General features: G+C 36.6%; 1 protein-coding gene across 1 annotated transcript in view; it reads left to right on the top strand.

Annotated features, from left to right (window-relative positions):
- HYCC1 (hyccin PI4KA lipid kinase complex subunit 1) overlaps positions 1-26,675 on the top strand; it is a 106,388-nt gene that overhangs the window by 35,992 nt on the left and 43,721 nt on the right. The window contains exons 2-3 of the mRNA XM_047094851.1: positions 14,680-14,758; positions 21,688-21,789. Coding sequence (XP_046950807.1) covers positions 14,708-14,758; positions 21,688-21,789 — 153 coding nt within the window. The 5' untranslated portion in view covers positions 14,680-14,707. The remainder of the gene's footprint in view (positions 1-14,679; positions 14,759-21,687; positions 21,790-26,675) is intronic.

The following is a 26,675-nucleotide window of genomic DNA, read 5'->3' as shown; positions in this document are numbered from 1 at the left end:
AAGAAGATGGCGGCATAGGAGGGCGCTGGGCTCACCTTGTCCTGCTGATCACTTAGATTCCACCCACACCTGCCTAAATAACCCAGAAAACCACCAGAAGACTAGCAGAATGGACTCTCTGGAGCCAAGTGTAGGCAAGGGGCCCACAGAAGAGGGTAGGAAGGGTGGAGAGGTGGTGCATGCTACACGGACTGGTGGGGGGAGCTGGGGCAGTGGAGGGGCAGCCCACCAGGCAAGGCAGAGCCCCTGAAGTCTGGCTTGCAAAAGCAGAGGGGCAGACTCCATGAGTTTTGACAGCCAGTGGGACTTAACATCTGGAATGTTAAAAGTCAACAGCTCTGCTCGGAGAGCAGGAGGGCGAGAGGACACTGGGAGGGAGAGTTGTTGAGTCTCGGAAGACAGAACTCAGCTCAGGACAAAGGCGCTGGTAAGCACCATCTCCCTCTCCCATCCCCCAGCCGTAATCCCAAAGGGAACCAGTTCCCATCACCGAACTTGCTTGCACCATGCAAACACCCAACACTGTGCTTATGTGGATCCATCCCTGCGATGGGTCTGCCTCCCTCTCGGTGCTGCAGGGCCCCTCCCGCAGGGGACCACCGATGGCAAAGTGAGTTAAGCCTGCCCCTCCTGCCCCTGTGCACCTTGCAGATCCACTCTGGCTAATATGCCAGATCCCATCGAAGCAGCACCACAAGCCTGGCAGTGTGCAGGTAGCCCGGACAGGGGCCACACCACTCCACAGTGATTCCTGCCCCTGGGAGAGGGGAAGATAAGGTACACACCAATCTGACTGTGGCCCCAGTGGTGGGCTGGGGACAGGGATCAGGTCTGACTGTGGCCCTGCCCACCAACCCAAGTTACTCCAGACAGCACAGGGGAAGTGCCCTGCAGTTTGGCACCACCCCAGGGACTACCCAAAATGACAAAACGGAAGAACTCTCCTCAAGAGAAACTCCAGGAAGTAGTGACAGCTAATGAATTGATCAAAAACGATTTAAGCAATATAATGGAACAAGAATTTAGAATAATAGTCATAAAATTAATCGCTGGGCTTGAAAAAAGTATAGAGGACAGCAGAGAATCTATTGCTACAGAGATCAAGGGACTAAGAAATAGTCATGAGGAGCTAAAAATGCTATAAATGAGGTGCAAAATAAAATGGAGGAGACCACATCTCGGATTGAAGAGGCAGAGGAGAGAATAGGTGAATTAAAAGATAAAATTATGGAAAAAGAGGAAGCTGAGAAAAAGAGAGATAAAAAAAAACCCCAGGAGTATGAGGGGAGAATTAGAGAACGAAGTGATGCAATCAAACGGAACAATATCCGTATAATAGGAATTCCAGAAGAGGAAGAGAGGGAGAAAGGGGCTGAAGGTGTACTTGAACAAATCATAGCTGAGAACTTCCCTGATCTGGGGAAGGAAAAAGGCATTGAAATCCAAGAGGCACAGAGGACTCCCTTCAGACGTAACTTAAATCGATCTTCTGCATGACATATCATAGTGCAACTGGCAAAATACAAGGATAAAGAGAAAATTCTGAAAGCAGCTAGGGATAAACATGCTCTAACTTATAAAGGGAGACTGATAAGACTAGTAGCAGACCTATCTACTGAAACTTGGCAGTCCAGAAAGGAATGGCAGGAAATCTTCAATGTGATGAACAGAAAAAATATGCAGCTGAGATTCCTTTATCTAGCAAGTGTGTCATTCAGAATAGAAGGAGAGGTAAAGGTCTTCCCAAACAAACAAAAACTGAAGGAATTCATCACCACTAAACCAACCCTACAAGAGATCCTAAGGGGGATTCTGTGAGTGAAATGTCGCAAGGACCACAAAGTACCAGAGACATCACTACAAACATGAAACCTACAGACATCACAATGACTCTAAACCCATACTTTTCTATAATAACACTGAATGTAAATGGACAAAATGCTCCAACCAAAAGACATAGGGTATCAGAATGGATCAAAAAACAAGACCCATCTATTTACTGTCTACAAGAGACTCATTTTAGACCTGAGGTCATCTTCAGATTGAAAGTGAGGGGATGGGGAACTATCTATCATTCTACTGGAAGTCAAAAGAAAGCTGTAGTAGCCATACTTATATCAGACAAACTAGACTTTAAATTAGAGGCTGTAACAAGAGATGAAGAAGGACATTATATAATAATTACAGGGTCTATCCATCAGGAAGAGCTAACAATTAAAAATATGCACCGAATAGGGGAGCCCCCAAATATATAAAACAATTACTCCCAAACATAAGCAACCTAATTGATAAGAATGTGGTAATTGCAGGGGACTTTAATACTCCACTTACAACAATGGATAGATCATCTAGACACAAGATCAATAAAGAAACAAGGGCCCTGAATGATACATTGGACCAGATGGACTTGACAGATATATTTAGAACTCTGCATCCCAAAGCCACAGAATATACTTTCTTCTCGAGTGCACATGGAACATTCTCCAAGATAGATCACATAGTGGGTCATAAAACAACCCTTCATAAGTATAAAAGAATTGAGATCATACCATGCATACTTTCAGACCACAATGCTATGAAGTTTGAAATCAACGACAGGAAAATGTCTGGAAAACCTCCAAAAGCATGGAGGTTAAAGAACTAAATTCATTACTAAAGAACCCATTCATTACTAAATGGGTTTAGTACCATTACTAAACCCATTCTAAATGGGTTTAGAACCCATTACTTAATGGGTTAAAGAACCCATTCATTACTAAAGAATGAATGGGTCAACCAGGCAATTAGAGAGGAAATTAAAAAATACATGGAAACAAATGAAAATGAAAATACAACAATCCAAACACTTTGGGATGCAGTGAAGGCAGTCCTGAGAGGAAAAAACATTGCAATCCAGGCCTATCTCAAGAAACAAGAAAAATCCCAAATACAAAATCTAACAGCACACCTAAAGGAAATAGAAGCAGAACAGCAAAGACACCCCAAACCCAGCAGAAGAGAAATAATAAAGATCAGAGCAGAAATAAACAATATAGAATCTAAAAAAACTGTAGAGCAGATTAATGAAACCAAGAGTTGGTTTTTTGAAAAAAATAAACAAAATTGATAAACCTCTAGCCAGGCTTCTCAAAAAGAAAAGGGAGATGACCCAAATAGATAAAGTCATGAATGAAAATGGAATTATTACAACCAATCCTCAGAAATACAAGCAATTATCAGGGAATACTATGAAAAAATATATGCCAACAAACTGGACAACCTGAAAGAAATGGACAAATTCCTAAACACCCACACACTTCCAAAACTCAAAGAGGAAGAAATAGAAAACTTGAACAGGCCCATAACTAGCGAAGAAATTGAATCAGTTATCAAAAAGCTCATAATCTTGAGAGATACTACCTATCCTTCTCAAGCTGTTCCAAAAAATAGAAAGGGAAGGAAAGCTTCCAGACTCATTCTTTGAAGCCAGCATTACTTTGATTCCTAAACCAGACAGAGACCCAGCAGAAAAAGAGAACTACAGGCCAATATCCCCGATGAATATGGACGCAAAAATTCTCAACAAGATACTAGCAAATCGAATTCAACAGCATATAAAAGGAATTACTCACCATGATCAAGTGGGATTCACTCCTGGGCTGCAGGGCTGGTTCAACGTTTGCAAATCAATCAATGTGATACATCATATTAATAAAAGAAAAGATAAGAACCATATGATCCTATCGATGCAGAAAAAGCATTTGACAAAATTCAACATCCTTTCTTAATAAAAACCCTCGAGAAAGTCGGGATAGAAGGAACATACTTAAAGATCATAAAAGCCATTTATGAAAAGCCCACAGCTAACATCATCCTCAATGGGGAAAAACTGAGAGCTTTTTCCCTGAGATCAGGAACACGACAGGGATGTCCACTCTCACCGCTGTTGTTTAACATAGTGTTGGAAGTTCTAGCATCAGCAATCAGACCACAAAAGGAAATCAAAGGCATCAAAATTGACAATGATGATCTCAAGCTTTCACTTTTTGCAGATGACATGATATTATACATGGAAAACCCAATAGACTCCACCAAAAGTCTGCTAGAACTGGTACAGGAATTCAGCAAAGTCGCAGGATACAAAAATCAATGTACAGAAGTCACTTGCATTCTTATACACTAACAATGAAGCAACAGAAAGACAAAGAAACTGATCCCATTCACAATTGCATGAAGAAGCATAAAATACCTTGGAATAAACCTAACCAAAGATGTAAAAGATCTGTATGCTGAAAACTATAGAAAGCTTGTGAAGAAAATTGAAGAAGACATAAAGAAATGGAAAAACATTCCATGCTCATGGATTGGAAGAATGAATATTGTTAAAATGTCAATACTACCCAAAGCTATCTACACATTCAATGCAATCCCAATCAAAATTGCACCAACATTTTTCTCAAAGCTAGAATAAGCAATCCTAAAATTTGTATGGAACCACAAAAGACCCCGAATAGCCAAAGGAATTTTGAAGAAGAAGACCAAAGTGGAAGGCATCAGAATCCCAGACTTTAGCCTCTACTACAAAGCTGTAATCATCAAGACAGCATGGTATTGGCACAAAACAGACACATAGACCAATGGAATAGAATAGAAACCCCAGAATTAGACCCACAGAAGTATGGCCAACTAATCTTTGACAAAGCAGGAAAGAATATCCAATGGAAAAAAGACAATCTCTTTAACAAATGGTGCTGGGAGAATTGGACAGCAACATGCAGAAAGATAAAACTATACCACTTTCTTACGCCATTCACAATAATAAACTCAAAATGGATAAAGGACCTGAATGTGAGACAGAAAACCATCAAATTCCTAGAGGAGAAAGCAGGAAAAAAAACCTCTCTGACCTCAGCCGCAGCGATTTCTTACTTGACACATCTCCAAAGGCAAGGGAATTAAAAGCAAAAATGAACTATTGGGACCTCATGAAGATAAAAAGCTTCCGCACTGCAAAGGAAACAATCAGCAAAACTAAAAGGCAACCAACGGAATGGGAAAAGATATTTGCAAATGACATATTGGACAAAGGGCTAGTATCCAAAATCTATAAAGAAGTCACCAAACTCTACACCCGAATAACAAATAATCCAGTGAAGAAATGGGCAGAAAACATGAATAGACACTTATTTAAAAAAGACATCCAGATGACCAACAGTTACATGAAAAGATGCTCAATGTCGCTCCTCATCAGGAAAATAAAAATCAAAACCTCACTGAGATATCCCCTCATGCCAGTCAGAGGGGCTAAAGTGAACAAATCAGGAGACTATAGATGCTGGTGAGGATGTGCACTATTGGTGGGAATGTGAACTGGTGCAGTTGCTCTGGAAAACAGTGTGGAGGTTCCTCAAAAAATTAAAAATAGATCTACCCTATGACCCAGCAATAGCACTGCTAGGAATTTACCCAAGGGATACAGGAGTGCTGATGCATAGGGGCACTTGTACCCCAATGTTTATAGCAGCACTTCCAACAACAGCCAAATTATGGAAAGAGCCTAAATGTCCATCAACTGATGAATGGATAAAGGAATTGTGGTTTATACGCACTGTGGGATACTACATGGCAATGAGAAAGAATGAAATATGGCCTTTTGTAGCAATGTGGATGGAACTGGAGAGTGTTATGCTAAGTGAAATAAGTCAGGCAGAGAAAGACAGATACCATATGTTTACACTCCTATGTGGATCCTGAAACACTTAACAGAAGACCATGGGGGAGGGGAAGGAAAAAAAAGAAAAAAAAAAAAAGGTTAGAGAGGGAGGGAGCCAAAACATAATAGACTCTTAAAAACTGAGAACAAACTGAGGGTTGATGGGGGGGTGCAAGGGAGGGGAGGGTGGGTGAGGGGTATTGAGGAGGGCACCTGTTGGGATGAGCACTGGGTGTTGTATGGAAACCAATTTGACAATAAATTTCATATTAAAAAAATAATAAAAAAAAGAAAAATTTAAAACATATTGTTATTACATGACCTAGCAATTCTACTCATAGGTGTTTTAGCAAGATAAATAAAAATGTGCCCATAAGATTTGTATACAAATTGTTCCAGTTGCTATTGCTGCATAACCATCCCAAATTTAGTAGCATGGATAAAGCCATTTTATCATGCTTATGGATTCTATAGTTAAGGATTTGAGAAAAGACAGGTAAGATGACTTTTCTGTTTTGTCTGTTTATGGCCTTAGCTGAGAGGGCTCAAAGGCTAGGGGTGACTGGGGGCTGGAATTATCTGAAGACTCGTGTGCTCATAGGTCTGCTGGTTGATGCTGACTATTAGTGGGGAGTCAGTAAGATTGTCAATGGAGAACACCTACATGTGGCCTCTCCATGTTAGTCCTTGGGCATTTTCATAATACAGTGGATAGGTTTTGAGAATGATGGTCCGACAGAGAATCAAGTGGAAGCTATATCACCTCTGTGACCTAGCCATGGTAACAAGCTTACCTACATTGAAAGGGAGGTTACATTGATTGCACTTCTTGATGAGACAGATGTGTCCAAGTTATCTTGTAAGGAGATTGTGTTGTGGTCATCTTCAGATAGTAGTCTGCCAGGTGAATGTGTATAGCAGCTTGATTCATAATAGGTCCAAACTAGAGGTAATCTGTATGTCAATCAACAGGTAAACAGGTAAATACATTGTGGTATGTTAATAAAAGTTAGCAATAAGAAAGAACAAGCTATTGATATACTCAACAGCGTTAATAAATTTCAAAAACATTATGCTGAGAAGATGAAGCCAGAAACACACGTACATAATATATGACTCCATTTATATGAAGCTCTTGTGCAGACTGAAATAATCTATAGTGATAGAAATCAAATCAGTAGTTGCCTGAGATAGGGGATTGGAGGATTGACTGGAAAGGTTGGATATATAGAACTGAACATTTAAAATGTGTACATTTTATTGTATATAAATTGTACCTCAAAGTTGATTTTTAAAAACTAAAAAAAAAAAAAAATAGTAAGGGCAGATAGAAATTAGAAACAAGCATACAACTCTTTTGAGAAGTTTTAATGTAAAACTGGAACAGGAAATGTGAAGATAGCTAAAGAGGAAATGAGGTTAAGAGCTTTTTGGGGTAAATGAATTAGTAGCGAGGAACAAATTTAATTAGGAAGAGACGGAGACTTGTTAAAGTGATTTTGTTAGGTAGGTAAGAGAGGATAATTGTAGTGCATTATTCAAAGGATTGGCCTCAAATAGGTTCATGGACAATTCATTTATAGTTACCAGAAGGGAAGATGGAGTGTATAGATACAGATGCTTTAGGTATGTAGACATTTGTGAATATGTGGTAATTTTCTTGTGATTGTTCAGTGAAGTAGGAATTAAGATTATCAGCCAAGAGTTAGAATGGGGAGAAGGTTTTGGGGTTTTGAGTATCAGATGCAATACATGAAACAAGCAGGAGAGTGGGAAAGTGAGTAGACTATAGGGGAACTCTGCATGATTGATTGCCAGGTAGCCTTAAGGGCATGCTTAAGGTTCTTGGTCATAACTTTTAAGTGTTGTTTTAGTCATTTTCTCCACTTTGTTCAGCTGAGTGGTGCTGACATGGACCATGTAGAGAGTTGGATTTTACCAGGGCTGTATTTTTCCAGAGGAATAAACAATTAAAGGCAAAATAGCTGAGAAAGTATATTCAAAATGGTGACTAGAATTGACTAATAATTTAAATGGGCAAGGAGAGAAAGAATATTGGGATATGACATTATGTCTGGTACGGTCAAAAGGTTTTGGGGTTTGAGTGCATAAAAGGGTGTGCTGAAAAAATATGAGAGATCAAAGTGGGTAATGAGAAGGACTAGAGCAGTAGCTCTCAAAGGATCATTTGGGGATCTCTTGGGAGTCCCTAAGACCCTTTCATGTAGTCTACAAGCTTAAAACTATTTTCATAATAATAGTAGGGCTTCTATTTGTCTTTTTCATTCCCATTGATAAATAAACAGTGGTTCTTTCCAGAGGCTACATGGTAAGTGATGACTAATGGGATGCTTATGTGTTCTTGTTTTTTAAAAATTTCTGTTTTGTTTTTAAATATAGTAAATATCAATAGATATTAACCTACATAAATAAACAACTTTTTCAGAGCCTCAATAATTTTTAAAAATAATTTTATGAACAATTTTAGATTTATAGAAAAGTTACAAAGATAGTATAGAGTATTCCCAAATATCACACACCCAGCTTCAGTTTCTCTCTTTTTTTTAATTTAATTTTTTATTTTTAAAAATTAGCATATAGTGCAACAATGATTTCAGGAGTAGATTCCTTAGTGCCCCTTACCCATTTAGCCCATCCCCCCTCCCACAACCCCTCCAGTAACCCTCAGTTTGTTCTCCATATTTATGAGTCTCTTCTGTTTTGTCCCCCTCCCTGTTTTTATTAGTTTTGTTTCCCTTCCCTGATGTTCCTCTGTTTTGTCTCTTACAGTCCTCATATGAGTGAAGTCATATGATTTTTGTCTTTCTCTGACTGAGTCATTTCACTTAGCATAATACCCTGTAGTTCCATCCATGTAGTTGCAAATGGCAAGATTTCATTCTTTTTGATTGCTGAGTAATACACCATAGTATATATATACCACATCTTCTTTATCCATTCATTCATCGATGGACTTTGGGCTCTTTCCATACTTTGGGTATTGTTGATAGTGCTGCTATAAACATGGGGGTGCATGTGTCCCTTCGAAACAGCACACCTGTATCATGTGGATAAATGCCTAGTAGTGCAATTGCTGGGTCATAGGGTAGTTCTGTTTTTATTCAGTTTCTCTTAATGTCATTTTAGGATTGTACATTTGTCATTACTATTACATTTCTATTAACTAAATTCCAGACTTTATTGGGATCTCATCAGTTTTTTCATCATTGTCCTTTTTCTGTTCTAGGATCTGTTCCAGGATACCATATTGTATTTAGTTGTCATGTCACCATAGTCTCTCTGGTCTCTAAGAGTTTCCTGGTCTTTTTTGTTTTTTTATGACCTTGTTACCTTTGAGGAGTACAGATTGGAAATTTTGTAGAACATCCGTTAAATTGAGTTTTCTCTAATGTTTTTCTCATTATTATATTTGGTTTATGGGTTTTTGGAAAGAATACCACAGTGGTTAAGTGCCCTTCTCATCATATCATATCAGGGGTGCGTGACATTCACATGACATCATGGTTGAGGTTAATCTTGATCAAGTCAGTGTTTGACAGATTTCTCTTATAAAGTTACTATTTTCCCCTTTCTATATCCTATTCTTTGGAAACAAATCACTATATACAACACATTCTCAGTAGGGAGGCAGGGACTAAACTCCTCCTGGATATATCATTTGGAATTCTTATGAAAGGAAGCCTTGTCTCTTGCTCTCTAAATTTTATATATTTATGTATGTATGTCTTGTCTTTCCATATGGATTCATGTATGCTTATTTTATACTTTGGGTAATGATTCAGTACTAAGTTATTTGTTTCATTGCTGAAATTGTTCCAGCTTTGGCCATTGGATATTCCTTTAGGTTGGCCCAATATTTTGAAGTGTAAAATGGCTCTGACCAAATGTTTGAGAATAGCTCATCTAGGTTATGATCATAGGATTGAGTAGCTGAGGCAGGGAAGAAGACAGTGTTGTTGGAGATTTTTAGGGATTAAGAGTTCAGGGTGTGAGAAAATAATCACCAAGAATTTAAGTCTGAGTAGTTTGAAAGAGGGACAGTGAGTCAGAGCTAAGGTCATTTACAAATGAAGGGGAGGGATAGTGGTGGGATTGATTGATAGATGGCAGCTACATGAGTTTCAGGGTAATGTTGGGTGGATATTTTAAAAAGAGAGAGGGAGAATGATCTGGAATGATAATAAGGAGGAAGAAGGACACTTATTTTACCTCTAGGCCCAGTGGTTTCTTCCAGGGCTACGTGAGGAAAAGCAGCCACTCTGAGAAGATCACAGGGAAAGCAGTGTCTTTAGAGAAGAACCAGGCTTCGTGTTAGAATAAGAAGAAAGAGACAGAGAATTGTTGAAGATGTAGAGGATTTGGCTGCTAACAGATTGTTAATTTCAGAAGGCACAGTGAAAGAATCTCCTTCCAGAATTAAGATGGGATGGGAGATGGCGGTAAAACAGAGTGTACAAGAGTTATAAACATTAGTGTGTGAAGGCAGAGTGTAACCTGGGAGTGGTAGCTTCTTGTGGTTCCCAATTTAAACAGGAATCAGGGATGAAGGGAATAATGACTTTGGTTTTGGTAGACCAGAGGCAGATAGTGGTGGTGAGGCTGTGAAAGTTTCAAGGATAAGGAGGTATTTTGAGACCTCTCTTTTGAGTTCTACAGAAGAAGGCTCAAGTTTTACTTGAGCTTGCATGCCTGTGAAACACGTGAGGATACAGATGAACTCAGGTATGCAATTGAGGTCTCCCATTTGATCTCTTGTCAAGTGGAAGATAAGAGGTCTGGCTATTTGGTGTTACTATTGTATAATATACACACAGAAAAATGTGCAAATCAGTGTTAAGCTTGGTGAATTTTCACTAAATGAAAATTTAGTAACTGGCCCCTACATCAAGAAGCAGAATATTACTAGAACCCAAGAAATAACTCCCTCAGGGGAACCATTATCCTAACTTTTTTTTTTTTTTAATTTACATCCAAGTTAGTTAGCATATAGTGCAACAATGATTTCGGGGGTAGATTCCTTAATGCCCCTTACCCATTTAGCCCATCCCCCCTCCCACAACCCCTCCAGCAATCCTCTGTTTGTTCTCCATATGTAAGAGTCTCTTATGTTTTGTCCCCCTCCCTGTTTTTATATTATTTTTGCTTCCCTTCCCTTGGGTTCATCTGTTCTGTGTCTTAAAGTCCTCATATGAGTGAAGTCATATGATTTTTGTCTTTCTCTGACTAATTTTGCTTAGCGTAATACCCTGTAGTTCCATCCACGTAGTTGCAAATGGCAAGATTTCATTCTTTTTGATTACCGAGTAATACTCCATTGTATATATGTACCGTATCTTCTTTATCCATTCATCCATCAATGGACTTTGGGCTCTTTCCATACTTTTGCTATTGTTGATAGTGCTGCTATAAACATTGGAGTGCATGTGCCCCTTCGAAACAGCATACCTGTATCCCTTGGATAAATACCTAGTAGTGTGATTGCTGAATCATAGGGTAGTTCTATTTTTAGTTTTTTGAGGAACCTCCATACTGTTTTCCAGAGTGCATTATCCTAACTTTTAACACAATCGATTAGTTTTGCCTGTTTTTGAAGTGTATGCAAATGTAGTTACAGAGCATGTACTCTTTCGTCTGCCTTCTTTTCCCCAACATTGTGACACTGATATAATTACAGTTTTCTTATTGTCGTTGTATAGAACTCCATGTGGTATATTTATCCATTCTACTCTTGATGAACATTTGGTTTGTTTCTAGTTTTTAACTGTTTACAAAAACTGCTGCTCTGAGAATTCCTAACTAAGCACATCTTTCAGAAAACGTATATCCACATTTCTCTAGGGTATATTTTTATGAGTGGAATTGTTGGTCTGTGGAAGATGCATTTGTTCAAGTTCAGAAGATATTGTCAAAGAGTTTTCCAAGATATTGTACCAATTTATATCCATACCAGCTCTTATGAATATTCTGTTTGCTCCATATCTTTTTTCAACACTTGGGATTTTTGTTTTTCATTCTAGCCACACTTGCAAGTGTGTGTGTGTGTGTGTGTGTGTGTGTGTGTGTGTGTGTGTTGAACACCTTTCATATGTTAGGTTTTTCATTTGGGTAACTGTTATGCTTGTTTTTCCTATTGGATTATCTGCCTTTTTCTTACTAATTTGAGTTCTGTATATGAGACTTCTGTTAGATATATGAAATGCAAATATCATCTCCCACCCTTTGGCTTTGTCTTTTCATTCTCTTAGTGGTAACTTGATGAACAGAAGTTCTTCCCTTCCCCCCCATCCCCAAACCCCACCAGCTTTTTTGAAGTGTGATTGACAAATAAAAGGTGTATGTATTTAAGGTATCAATATTTTGATATGCCACAATCAAGCTAATTAATATATCCATTACCTCACTTAGTTATCTTTGTGTGTGTGTGTGGTGAGAGCACTTAAGAGCTACTCTCTCAGCAAATTTCAAATATACATTTTCAACTGTAGTTACCATGCTGTATGTACATTAGATCCCCAGGACTTATCTTGTGACTGAAAATGTACATCTTTTGACCAACATCTCCCCATTGCCCCCACCTCCGTAGCCCCTGGATACCATCATTTTACTCTCTGTTAACTATGAGTTTGACTTTTTAAGCCTTTACATATAAGTGAAATATTGGAGTATTTTATCTTTCTGTGCCTGATTTATTTCACCTAGCATAATGTCCTCCAGGTTCACCCATTTTGTCACAAATGGCAGGATTGCCTTTTTAAGGCTGAATAGTATTTCATTGTGCACTGCATTTTCTTTATTCATTCATTTGTTGACAAACAGAAGTTCTTAATTTAATGAAGCCCAATTTATTTTTTTAATTGCTTTATGAACAGTGCTTTTGTGCTTCTTGTTTAAGAAACCTTTGCCTACTCTAAGGTTATGAATGTATTCTCTTATGTTTTTCTCCAAATGCTTTTTGTTTTACCTTTTTCACTTAAATCTAAGATCCAACTGGAACTGATTTTTGCATGTGGTATGAACTACTAGGTCATGGTTCTCCATATGTATGTGTGTGTGTGTATATATATATATATATATATATATATATATGGAATGAAACAGGGTGGCCAGAAAAATATTATAATTATATAATTATATAATATAACATATATATAATTATATAATTATATAATATTATATATATTATATTATTTAATATATATATATTTTTTTCCTGGCCACCCTGTTTCATTCCATTTATTCTTTTTGGCCCTTTTGATAATACACACTGGCTTAACTACTATAATGTTTGTTAAATTTTCTAGTAAACCTTGATGTTTAGAAGTTCAAGTCCTGTAGCTCTGTTGTTCTTCAAGATTGCTTGAGTATTCTTGATAGTCAAATCCCTCTTGATTCCTTTCAACCTTTTAAAAATTAATTTTAACTAGGGAGTTGTTTTGAATTTTTGTAAAATTTTCACCTCCCCAATTCTCTGTAATTTGATGTAACATCGTTTTATTTGTGATAATTTTCTATCTTAATTTACTAAGTAAACAATGAATCAATACAAAAGAAAACATGTGTATTTAAATTTACTTTCCTTCATTTTGCTTCACAAATAAGTATAATATAACAAGATAAAAATAAAAATGCAGAAATAAAATAAGGATAAGAGTATAATATAAAACGACAGATAAGATTAATTCAGGCCTGCTTTTTTGTATACAGAGTTAGGGCAGAAACTGTAACTCCCATTTTATTAGAGTCAAAGCAAAGAGAATCAGTTATGAGATTCACAGTATCATATGTAAAAGCAAACCAGTTACCCTAAGGAGAGTTTTTCCTAGTCGTAAAAACTGAAGATGTGAATTTTCTCCTTTTTTGGATTTTAAAGGTGATAACATGTGAGATAGCAGTGTTTTTGGTAACATTTGGGACACAATTCCAAAGCCCAATTTATCTGAATGGACAGTTCTATAAAATCAGTAATATGGTACAAATTTTGCATAGTATTTAAAGCCTTATTGCCAGGTACTGTAATAAGTGCTTTTATTTGCATTTTTCATTTAATCATAACCCTTGACCGTAGGTGCTATGGTTATCTGTATTTCACAGATGAAAAAATTAAGGTAAATAACTTGCCTAAGGTTCTACTACAAATAAGTAATAGAATCAAGATTAAGTTTCGGGCAATTATACCTCTATTTCTACTACATGATTATGCTGATAAAAATTAAGTCTCATGCAGGATTTGTGCCTGAATTAGGGGTTTAGGAAATTCAGATAGAGCTAAGATTTTCTTCAAGAAACAGTTTCTAGGTCTACGTTCATATAGATGGGTGAAGAAAACAACATTGTATTTTCACAGCAATTTTGCTTGAGCTAAATTTGTTTTGCATGTTCTTTAGCTTCTTTTTTCCCCTTATTTTTACTTAACTAAATCCCAATCTGAATAACTATTGTTGAATGTGATCATTATCTTGAATATTATCACTTTTACTCTTGTTTTATGAGTATTAAGCTTTCAGGGAGCCAATTGGCTTGCCTAAATAGATCGTAAAGAATCAAAATATAAGCAAATTAAATTACTAAACTGCTTTGTACAAAGTCAGTTTTGTAGCATGTCTTTTTATATTTTTGCAGTTTTAAATTATTTTCTGAAATTTTCTTAAGATGCATGATATTTTGGAATTATTTCGTTGAAACTGGGGGAAAGTATTCAGTATGTTTTGCAGCTGGCATTCCTAAAGGCTGAATGAACATTGCAGAGCCAGTTTAATTATGTTGTGATATTTATACTTTTGTTATAATTCTTGCATTTGAATACTTGTTTGTGCACATTGTTTTGAAGTGAGCCTACTAATTTATGTTTGAATCTGCCTTAATTTCACAAAGAAGAAGTAACACAATTTTATAGGATTAGTTCTATTCATAGTAATCTAAAAATAAAATATATTACAAATTTTAACATTTTCTATGTTAACTTTCAGGTTGGAGGTCTAGAACAGATGTGGAAAGATGTTCACTTCAGAGAAAGGGGTTGTGGAGGAATGGTTGTCAGAGTTTAAGGTAATATTTACTGTCTCAATATAATAATTATACTCCAAAGAAGTTCTGTCTGGGGTTTAAATCACAGTGGCTTTTTAAAAAAATATTTTATTTTACTTTTTGTAATTTTTATTCTTTTTAATGACTGAAAGGCTAAATATCTATGGAAGCAGAAATATGTTCCAACAAATCTTAATAGGGAATTATTTATACGTAGTAGTTTTTTCTAGGAAATCAATTCCTTTTTTTCTCCCAAGTGGTTAAAAGATTTTGTTTTCTCCTTTTCACAGCAACACCACAAAGAATGGTTAAAGTTTCTGATTATTAATGTTACCCTTTCTAACCACCATCAAAAATTCAGTGTTTAAATGTTTCTCCCAGTTTAGAGGGCAAAGGGAGTGGGCATGATCAACAATGAGAAGATGGAAAGATATTTGCCCACCTTTCTACCAATGGATTCTTCTCTAGCTGGTTAACTTTTGTTTTCTTGTCTTATGAAGTTTTCTCTGTAATTGCAAAAATTGTGTTCTTTAACCAGTTAATTACCTTCTCCTTGTCCTCTGGGTCTTGTTACACATAATTATGTGAACTTCATGATCATGAACCAGAGGAATGAAGAGTTTTTAATGCAACTATCAATTTTTTGTCTAGCCTAATGAGCCCACCACTTTCTGGGACAGATGTATTGTCTGACAAAGTCAGACTTAATTGGCTTGTTTCAGTGAAGGAGACTGCAACAGGCACTATATGGCCAACTTACCAAACAGAAGAAAAGACAAAATTATTATAGTATTTGGAGGAAGGGTGAAATTCAGATGAAAAATTAAAAAAAAATTTTTTTTTAATGTTTATTTATTTTTGAGAGAGACAGAGAGAGGGAGAGAGCAGGAACAGGGGAGGAGCAGAGAGAGGGGAGACACAGAATCTGAAGCAGGCTCCAGGCTCTTAGCTGTCAGCACGGAGTCTGACACGCGGCTTGAACTCACAAACCGTGAGATCGTGACCTGAGCTGAAGTCGGACACTTAACTGACTGAGCCACCCAGGGGCCCCTAGATGAAATTTAAATGGAGTAGTGTTTTGATGGGCTTAACACAAAGCAGAGCTGTGTGTAATGGAGTTAAAATCTGGTATGGACTTCAGAGTGGACCCAGGATCATGTTGTCTTGGAAACTACACAGTTAACATCCATGTGGAATGTTGTGTTCAGAAACCCCTTATATGAAGCTCTGCACCTTGACTAGAAATCAAGCCTGCTTCTCTGTTTCAAGGTGACTTAGATCCTTCAGGAAAGAGTGGATGTTTCATTCTTACTGATATATGTTTAAACAGCAAAGTTTTTGATATCTATGATTTTAGATAACAAGGCTTCTCAGTGAATAAGGATATAGCTAGTCACTCAAAAAAGGGAGGTTGTTGGGGCGCCTGGGTGGCGCAGTCGGTTAAACGTCCGACTTCAGCCAGGTCACGATCTTGCGGTCTGTGAGTTCGAGCCCCGCGTCAGGCTCTGGGCTGATGGCTCAGAGCCTGGAGCCTGTTTCAGATTCTGTGTCTCCCTCTCTCTCTGCCCCTCCCCCGTTCATGCTCTGTCTCTCTCTGTCCCAAAAATAAATAAACGTTAAAAAACTTTTTAAAAAAAAAAAAAAAAAAAAAAAAGGGAGGTTGTTATGACACTTTAGCTGCAGTGTGTCCTTGAGAGAAGTGGTGTTTCCTGTTAATTTTGCAGCTGGTCTTATCAGTCATTATTATCTCATCCTGACAAATGTCTGGGCAGATTTTTACTTTGTAATTTATTATAGTCATGAGTTGAGTATCCTTCTACAGATCCCCTAAATCATCATAACGTGAGGTAGAATCTTATAAAAGTGCACTGTATATAGTGTGTTCTACATATTTTAATAATTTGATTACATTTTGTATGTGCTTTTTTTCCCTGCATATGTTGTTTTTGTGAGTAACTATTCAAGGTTTTAAGCTTTTTTTGCTTTTTATTTAATTTGGTTCATTATACCATGATTTTTTTTTTGACAGTTGATGGAAATTGTCAAATTTAAAAGTTGAGTACTATTAAGGATTCTTATGTTTGATAATGAAGTCAAATTTGCAAAAGCAGATATAGCCAATTAGCCATTTTTTAATATGGAAGTTGTGGAAAGAGGGCCTGTTAAAGGATGGTATACGGGAGGGGTCAACTGTTAAGGCAAGTAATTGAAAATCATGACTGATTTCTTACCTTCCTGCCTGTTTGTTTATTCCCTTCCCCTCCTGGCTTGGATACATAGCACCCTAGTGAGTGTAGCAGTGAAGAGTAAGGTAAAGGGGCAGTGCAGCAGTATGGGCAACACTATGCCCTAGTGCTTGAAGAAGTGGGTAGCTAGGGTGGTGGGTTGCAGAGGTGACATGTAGAAGACTCAACCAGAGGGGTTACATTGGTAGGTTGGTTACTCTGAGTAAATAAATATATGGAGGATAATGGGAGTTAGGTTTCTCAGTGTCTGAGAAAGGAATTAGAAACATGGAATGGGGAATGGCAAGAAAGAACCTTAAGGTGTTAGATTGGAATTGTAAGAATCAGTATGACTCATGGATCTAAATATGTATGTGATATCATTATACATGTATATCCGTATGTAAATGCATACATATATTTCCCAGGTTTGTTCACTGGGAGGGCTGAGAAACAATGACAGTTACACCCCAGTAGTAATGAGTATATTATGCACCCAGATCTTATTTTCTAAGTACCATTTTCCACTAAAAGAAAGTAGGATGTGAATAAAGTATTATCTAAATAATATTTTATCTATATAGTGTATTAGTGAGTAGTGCTATTTTATCAAAATTTTTATAAGTTTAATTCAAGGATAAAGAAACTTTTCCATTGGGAGGATGGGAGTAAAATCCTGGGCCCTATGAATTAAAAAGTAATTTAATTTAATTTTCTTCTAACCCCCAAGATTAAATTTACCCAATTTCCAGTCAATTTAACTCAGTAAATGTTTTAAATTATTGTCAAGTCTGTATTATAGCTAGTTAAGAAGACATTTTCTGTTTCTTGGTTAATTTGGTAAGCATTCCTGAAAATTATTTTGAATGTTATTCTGAATTGTGTTCATGTATGTTGAATTCAGCTCTGTTTATGTTTAATGAAGAGATTAAGGTTATCAGGCAAAATCAGCAGCATATTAAAGGTAATAAAAGGTAGAAAAGTACTTGAGAACGTATCTCTTAAAAGCATTTTGTCTTTTGAAATGATTTGTAATGTTAATTACATATTTTGGTTAAAATAAGAAAGGAAGTTTGGATGTGCACATATATATATATATATATATAGAGAGAGAGAGAGAGAGAGAGAGAGAGAGAGAGGGAGAGGGAGAGGGAGAGGCAAAGAGAGAGGGAGAGAATGAGAGGGAAAAGGAGGGGGGTATTGAGGGAGAGAAGGGGTTGGAGGAGAAAGCCTTTGCTTGGTTGTTGAATTTAATAACCATGGTACTATTAAAGCTAAGATCATCAGATTGATAAAGTAGTACAAGGCACATTGGGCTGAGAAGTCAGAAACCGTTTGATCTAATCATAATTATTCTGCTATGTGGTTTTATGATGTTGGAAAAATCACATAACTTTTTTGGGTTTCAATATCCTCATCAGAAAAAGTGAGTGGGTGGTCTGTGAAGATGATTTTAGTTTTACATTGTTCCATGGTCACAGTTTGAACTCCCAACCTAACTTCATTCACTATGCTCTCAAATGCACAAAGACAACACAATTTGTTGTGTGAAAAAAAAATTTTTTTTTGCCTTTGGAAAAACTTTTCAGTATATACTCTAGCTATAGGCCCTCATTAGTATTCTCTTTATATACCAACAAAGTGATTCAATTTGAGACTTCATTATTTTAATATTTTCTGAATCATTCAGTTTTTATCTTTTCAAAGATTGATTTGTAAAGTATTAACTTTCAGATTGTATTGTGTTTTCCTTAATGCTATGTGTAGATTTATCTAGCAGAATTCTAGACTGCTAATTTTTCAATTTTCTGGTAGTCACTGAATCTCAAAATCTAGTCTTATGTGTAATGTTGTTGAACAGAGTTGTTTTATTTATTGGTCTCCATCCATCTGTCTATCTTCATTAATTCTCTTCTACCCAACCCATATCACCTCCTTACGTTTTTAAAAAGCCATCTGCCAAATGATACTTTAGTATGAAGCATCTGTCTTCTTCAACTTTTGCCAAGACTAATTTCCCATTACTTTTTTTTTTTTTTTTTTTTTTGTCTTCTGACAAAAATTCTGCCTTCTGAAAAGTGAGAAAACTTAGCTGGTATTTAAGAAGGCCGGTACCTTTGAACTAGTACAGTGCAAGAAAATTCAAAGGTTTGCTATAGTAGTACTTAAGTCCACTAGGCATGGTTAGATCTTAAGTTTTTCAAAACACTGTTTATAAACACAGAAATTATATTTTCTCCCCTTCTATAGACAAAAGTATCTTTTCCCACGTTCACAAAATGAAATAACGACAGACTTGTGCACCAAGTTTTCGAAGACACTTCCTCTCATTTAGCAGCACAGTGTCCTGGGTCCAGGATATTTTCTGGAGTTTGTCTCTTCAGAGAAGAGCTATCCTTTTGTCTTTGGCTGTTTCACAGACAATGTTTTATTTCATGAAGGTTAATTGGTACATAAATTGAAAATTATAATGAACATTTTTAATGAATGTTCCAGTTTTAGCCTAAATAGTATATGTAACATTATAATAATCTTTCTATTTACTAATCATTTTTAAAATTTATATTTCAATTCACTCCATTTTAGATTTTATAGTTAGACATACACATCTATATAATAGTGTATTTTATATATATAGTTCAGATTCATTTCCATTCAGGGGGTTAGAAATCTGTTATTTATAGGGATGCCTGGGTGGCTCATTCGTTTAAGCATCTGACTTCTGCTCAGGTCAGGATCTCATGGTTAATGGGTTCAGCCCCACACTTGGCTCTGCGCTGACAGTTCAGAGCCTGGAGCCTGCTTTGGATTCTGTGTCTCCCTCTTTCTCTGCCCTCCCCCGCTCACACCCTGTCTCTCTCAAAAATGAATAAACATATTAAAAAAAACTTAAAAAAAAAAGAAATCTGTTGTTTATTTGACCGTTACTCCCTTTTATATAAATTCCCCTAGTGTAAGGTTACTCTTGATCAAATAACGGAAATGGAATGTTGCCTGGAGATCTTTTGTTACTTGCTTTTGAAATATTGAAGAATGCCCTAATCTCCTCTTTATGTAAGCAATTGCAGTGAAACTTTCTTTTTTTACTCTGGAGAATGGTGGAAGGTTTCCAGACAGTTCATATTTACTTACTGTTCTGGTAAACAAAACTATCTTATTGAATTAAAAAAAGAATCTATTCATTTATATATCTTCAGATGTAATGTGACCTATTTTTAAAGAATCTACTGAAGTGTAAATAGTGGCAGTGTTTATTCTCATTTTGTTCATCTATACTAAATCCCTTCAGCGGAGGTTTGAGTATGAGGCCTTGTGCTGAGTGCTGTGGATGGAGATAATAAGATAGTTTTTGCCCTTAAGGAACTCATGGTAAAGTAAAAATGAATCATATATCCTTAGTACAAACATTTATGCTGTTTAATTTTCAGTGTCTGTTTATGCACATGTACATGTATATGCACTAATCATAACTTTTAAATTATTAAATACTAGGAGATGGGACAAATAAGAAATAGTATATACCGTGGAATGACTATTAGCAATATCCTGAGACACTGTATCTACTGCAAGATTAACATTTGTTGACTGATTAATTGAGGTAATTTGCATGAGAAAAAATAATGACTTGGAGACAGATATTAAGGAAGAGGTATACTCTAGAATGGTAGGTTTTTGTCATTTGTTATAATGAAGTGTTTTTTGTTTTGTTTTGTTTTTTTCAGATTTCCCTAGTACTTTTACCCCAAACCGTCTGATACTGGAGTTTGATCTCTTCCCATTCCTCTCTGGTCATGGTGTCTTTTCTGAATGGGTGGTACTGGCAAGCTGTAATTAGTTGTCCATATTTTATTTTATTTTTATTTTATTTTTTAATGTTTTTATTTATTTTTGAGACAGAGAGACAGAGCGTGAGCAGGGGAGGGGCAGAGAGAGAGGGAGACACAGAATCCCAAGCAGGCTCCGGGATCTGAGCTGTCAGCACAGAGCCCGACGCGGGGCTCAAACCCACGGACTGCGAGATCATGACCTGAGCGGAAGTCGGACGCTTAACTGACTGAGCCACCCAGGCGCCCCTAGTTATCCATATTTTAAATGGCATTAGGAAAATTAGTTTGCTGGTAGTATGGCTATCTTTTTCACCAGTTCTGAGAAGTCTAAAATTTGCCCCCAACTCTGTTAATTGAACAGCCTTATCTAAGTTAACAGTCACCATATATAACTCAGGAGTTACTTTGGTAGATAATCTTTGGCTTTAAGGTTTGAAACATTAGATCCATATACAACGTGTTTATTAAGAGGTAGGATCAATACCACTAATGAGATTTTGAATTTGTATGATACTACAAAAAATATATCTCTAGCTTTACATATGTTTTGTATTCTCATTTCTAACCCCAAACTGTTCAATCAAAGATGAAGTGTTAATGTTAATTTTTATCCTTGTTGATGACAAGAAAATTAAATATGTTTTTTGTTGAGATATATTTCACATAACATAAAATTCATTGTTTTAGGCTGAAAATATAGTGGTTTTTAGTATAGTCACAATGTTATGCAACTAACACCAGCATCTAATTCCACCACCGCAAAAGGAAATTCCATACCTGTCAGTCACTCCAAATCTCCCCCACCCCCCAACCTCTGGTAACAAGTAATGTACTTTCTATTTATGGATTTGCCTATTATGGATATTTCATAAAAATAAATTTTTTTAAATTTGTTTAGACACTACCAGAAACATCTTTATCAAATTATGCCACAAATTTGAAAGACAAGAGTTCTTTAGTTTCATCTCTGTATAAAGTTATCCAGGAGCCACAAAGTGAGGTAAGTACTCTTATAGTTTATTGTGCTTGTAGTATTCAATTGATTGATTTTTAATTTTTTATTGTGAAATATCACATATATATAAAAGAATTAGAAAAAGTATATGTTTAAAGAACTTTAATATATATTGTGGATTGTTTATCTGATTACATTTGGGAAGTGGTGTAGAGGGGATGAGAGTAGAATACGGTATTTTCAAAAAAATGGTTGAATAATAAAAAAAAAGAACTATAATAAAATGAACTTCACTGTACCATCCCCTAGGCCAAGAAGTAGATTATTACTATATTCTAAAAGCCATCTCTGAACATGTTCCTCCTCTTCTTTCTATCTATCTATCTATCTATCTATCTATTTATCTTGCTAGAGGTAGCCTAGAAAGTCAGCGTCATTATATGTCTTTGTTCATACAGCAAATATTTGTATGCTCACTATAAACCAGCTTTTTTTTTTATATATATGAAATTTATTGACAAATTGGTTTCCATACAACACCCAGTGCTCATCCCAAAAGGTGCCCTCCTCAATACCCATCACCCACCCTCCCCTCCCTCCCACCCCCCATCAACCCTCAGTTTGTTCTCAGTTTTTAACAGTCTCTTATGCTTTGGCTCTCTCCCACTCTAACCTCTTTTTTTTTTTTTTTCCTTCCCCTCCCCCATGGGTTCTTGTTAAGTTTCTCAGGATCCACATAAGAGTGAAACCATATGGTATCTGTCTTTCTCTGTATGGCTTATTTCACTTAGCATTACACTCTCCAGTTCCATCCACGTTGCTACAAAAGGCCATATTTCATTTTTTCTCATTGCCACATAGTATTCCATTGTGTATATATACCACAATTTCTTTATCCATTCATCAGTTGATGGGCATTTAGGCTCTTTCCATAATTTGGCTATTGTTGAGAGTGCTGCTATGAACATTGGGGTACAAGTGCCCCTATGCATCAGTACTCCTGTATCCCTTGGATAAATTCCTAGCAGTGCTATTGCTGGGTCATAGGGTAGGTCTATTTTTAATTTTCTGAGGAACCTCCACACTGCTTTCCAGAGCGGCTGCACCAATTTGCATTCCCACCAACAGTGCAGGAGGGTTCCCGTTTCTCCACATCCTCTCCAGCATCTATAGTCTCCTGATTTGTTCATTTTGGCCACTCTGACTGGCGTGAGGTGATACCTGAGTGTGGTTTTGATTTGTATTTCCCTGATAAGGAGTGACGCTGAACATCTTTTCATGTGCCTGTTGGCCATCTGGATGTCTTCTTTAGAGAAGTGTCTATTCATGTTTTCTGCCCATTTCTTCACTGGGTTATTTGTTTTTCGGGTGTGGAGTTTGGTGAGCTCTTTATAGATTTTAGATACTAGCCCTTTGTCCGATATGTCATTTGCAAATATCTTTTCCCATTCCGTTGGTTGCCTTTTAGTTTTGTTGGTTGTTTCCTTTGCTGTGCAGAAGCTTTTTATCTTCATAAGGTCCCAGTAATTCACTTTTGCTTTTAATTCCCTTGCCTTTGGGGATGTGTCGAGTAAGAGATTGCTACGGCTGAGGTCAGAGAGGTCTTTTCCTGCTTTCTCCTCTAAGGTTCTGATGGTTTCCTGTCTCACATTTAGGTCCTTTATCCATTTTGAGTTTATTTTTGTAAATGGTGTGAGAAAGTGGTCTAGTTTCAACCTTCTGCATGTTGCTGTCCAGTTCTCCCAGCACCATTTGTTAAAGAGGCTGTCTTTTTTCCATTGGATGTTCTTTCCTGCTTTGTCAAAGATGAGTTGGCCATACGTTTGTGGGTCTAGTTCTGGGGTTTCTATTCTATTCCATTGGTCTGTGTGTCTGTTTTTGTGCCAATACCATGCTGTCTTGATGATGACAGCTTTGTAGTAGAGGCTAAAGTCTGGGATTGTGATGCCTCCTGCTTTGGTCTTCTTCTTCAAAATTCCTTTGGCTATTCGGGGCCTTTTGTGGTTCCATATGAATTTTAGGATTGCTTGTTCTAGTTTCGAGAAGAATGCTGGTGCAATTTTGATTGGGATTGCATTGAATGTGTAGATAGCTTTGGGTAGTATTGACATTTTGACAATATTTATTTTTCCAATCCATGAGCAGGGAATGTCTTTCCATTTCTTTAAATCCTCTTCAATTACCTTCATAAGCTTTCTATAGTTTTCAGCATACAGATCCTTTACATCTTTGGTTAGATTTATTCCTAGGTATTTTATGCTTCTTGGTGCAATTGTGAATGGGATCAGTTTCTTTATTTGTCTTTCTGTTGCTTCATTGTTAGTGTATAAGAATGCAAGTGATTTCTGTACATTGATTTTGTATCCTGCGACTTTGCTGAATTCATATATCAGTTCTAGCAGACTTTTGGTGGAGTCTATCGGATTTTCCATGTATAATATCATGTCATCTGCAAAAAGCGAAAGCTTGACTTCATCTTTGCCAATTTTGATGCCTTTGATTTCCTTTTGTTGTCTGATTGCTGATGCTAGAACTTCCAGCACTATGTTAAACAACTATAAACCAGCTTTAATGTTAGGCAATAGAAAATCAAAGAGTAGTAACACATGGTCTTTATCTTGAAAGAGGAAAAGGAGAGAAAATAAGTAAATACATGCTTTCAAGGGAATGCTTAGATGCATATGCATAAGTTTTCCAGATATGTAATATGAAAGGACATTCTAAGCTGTTGGAATAGTATATGGAGGGCTGAGAAAATGCAAAACACTCAAGGAATGGCAAGCAGTTTTGTCTGGCTGATGTTTCTCTGTGCTTCCTTCTTTTCTCTTGCCCCCACCCCCCGCCCCCATTTCCTTCTCTTTTTTTAGAAAGAAAATTTAGTTTGAAGGTGGTAAAATGATTTATACTTCAGATTCTGGTGCTTGTAAATCCCACTATTCATAATAGAATAGAAACGGATTGGAAGTAGTGTGGACAATAAAAGGCATGGCATTTGGAAAATAGCAAATAGGCTAATGCAATAGTAAACAAGAGAATAAGACTGGTGGTACTGAACTGAAGCTGGAAAGATTGGTTTAGGTCATATCCATGGTGAGCCTTGAACTCCATCATAAACAATTTAGACTTTTGTACTGAAGGTATGACTTGATCAGATTATTGTTTCAGGAAGGTGGCTATGTGGAGGATAGATAGGAGAATGGAAAAATTGAAAGCAAGACTAGGGTACTAGGATAATAGCCTAGGAGGAAGCTGTTAAGAATGGAAAGAGGTGGAATAGAGGGGAGGGATACGAGGAATGTAATTCTTTTTGTACACAGGTTTGGTAGATGACATGGCAGCTCTGACACCACTAGTCTTATTACTTGATGGTAAAATAACTTATACCCTGGAGTCCAGTCCTGTGTGGATCTATGTGCCTTTTGGATTAACCTTCCAAAACTAGAGCCTGTTGTTATTTGAGTAGTTAACCTCTTCAGGAAGGAGGTCTGGAAATCCCAGCTTCTACTGATTATGCTATAAAGTGCATCACGACTGTTACGTGCAAAAGACAAGACTGGGGTGAAATTGACAAACCCCAAACTTGACCTGGAAAAACTGAATAGAATAATCACATTTTTCTTGTTCTTTCCTTTTTGCCAAAGCTCTTTAATTTGTATAACATGTATAGGTAGCTTGTTTTCTTGAAGGGTTTTAGTTTTCAAAGTATTTCGGTGGATGCTATTTTAAGGTTTTCCATGTGTAAGAGTTATTTCACCAAACAGAGTAAGTATAGGTATAGCTTAATTTTTTTAATAAATGAAATCTTGTTTCTAATTTACTGCTTTATATTTTGAAATTACCCTGTGATGAAGGTTGATTTAACCAGGCTATGTTGGATATAGTTTGTAAGGTAAATTTCTGATAGACTAGTTTGGTTCATAGCATTTCTTTTATTCAAAGTAAATACAACTCTTATGGTTCAGAGCAGTATTTCTCAAAGTATTTGTGGTGAAGGACCAGTTTTTAAAAAAATTTCAGTCTGTTGCAGACTAATAAGTGTACCTAGTGCACATGATTAACATGAAACTCACATCATATGTGAGGTACCACATAAATTTGATAACCCCTAACTGATCTATACTATATCCTGTTAAGTAAGTTTGCTGATCACCAACTTGGATGGTGAAGCAATATCAAGTTGCTATAAAAGTCTCTTAATGTTTCCTCTTAATTTCTGTATTTACATTGTTTCCTCTCAATTACTGATAGATAACATTTGTGGCTGGTCTTCAGTCCATGGGCCATGCTTTTAGAATCACTAATTTAGGAGATTTTGCATTTAAGTTTGTTTTATGTTTTTAGCCAGATTTATGTGGTGAAGATAGTGTGTATTCTGTATTCTTAAAACCCAACTCAATCTTAAAAAAATATATTTAGAAGGGCTTCTAAAATACAACAGTGTAATCTATTTGAACATCATAACCCTCCTTTTTCTCTTTAGAATATTTTGTATCCTAATTTGGAAATATTCCCAAAATGTTGATATCATTCATTATCTTTTGACATTTTTGAAATTTGGAACATTGATTTGGGTGTTATTTGAAGTTTAGCAAATTTGGTATTTGGATTTTAGTAATAGTACTTTTTCATTATTTAGTTTAATTCATTAAGTATTTTTTGAACCTATAAATGTTCCAGAAATCACTTAGAAATGTAGCAGTGAACAAAATGGACTAAATTCTTTTTTTTAAGTTTATTTATTTTGAGAGAAAGAGAGAGAGAGAGAGAGAGAGAGAGAGAGAGAGAGAGAAAACACATGCAACAAGTGGGGGAGGGGCAGAGAGAGAGGGAGAGAGAGAATCCCAAACAGACCTTGCACTGTCAGCTCAGAGTCCAACGCAGGGCAGGGCCCATTCCCCTGCAATGTGAGATCATGACCTGAGCTGAGATCA

Source organism: Lynx rufus, unplaced genomic scaffold (assembly GCF_022079265.1).
Source record: "Lynx rufus isolate CCGP_SWC_20201006 ecotype Redwood Valley unplaced genomic scaffold, mLynRuf1.p SCAF_4, whole genome shotgun sequence".
NCBI lineage: Eukaryota > Metazoa > Chordata > Mammalia > Carnivora > Felidae > Lynx > Lynx rufus.
The sequence above is the reverse complement of the archived record's forward strand: the minus strand, read 5'-3'. Positions and strand labels throughout refer to the sequence as shown.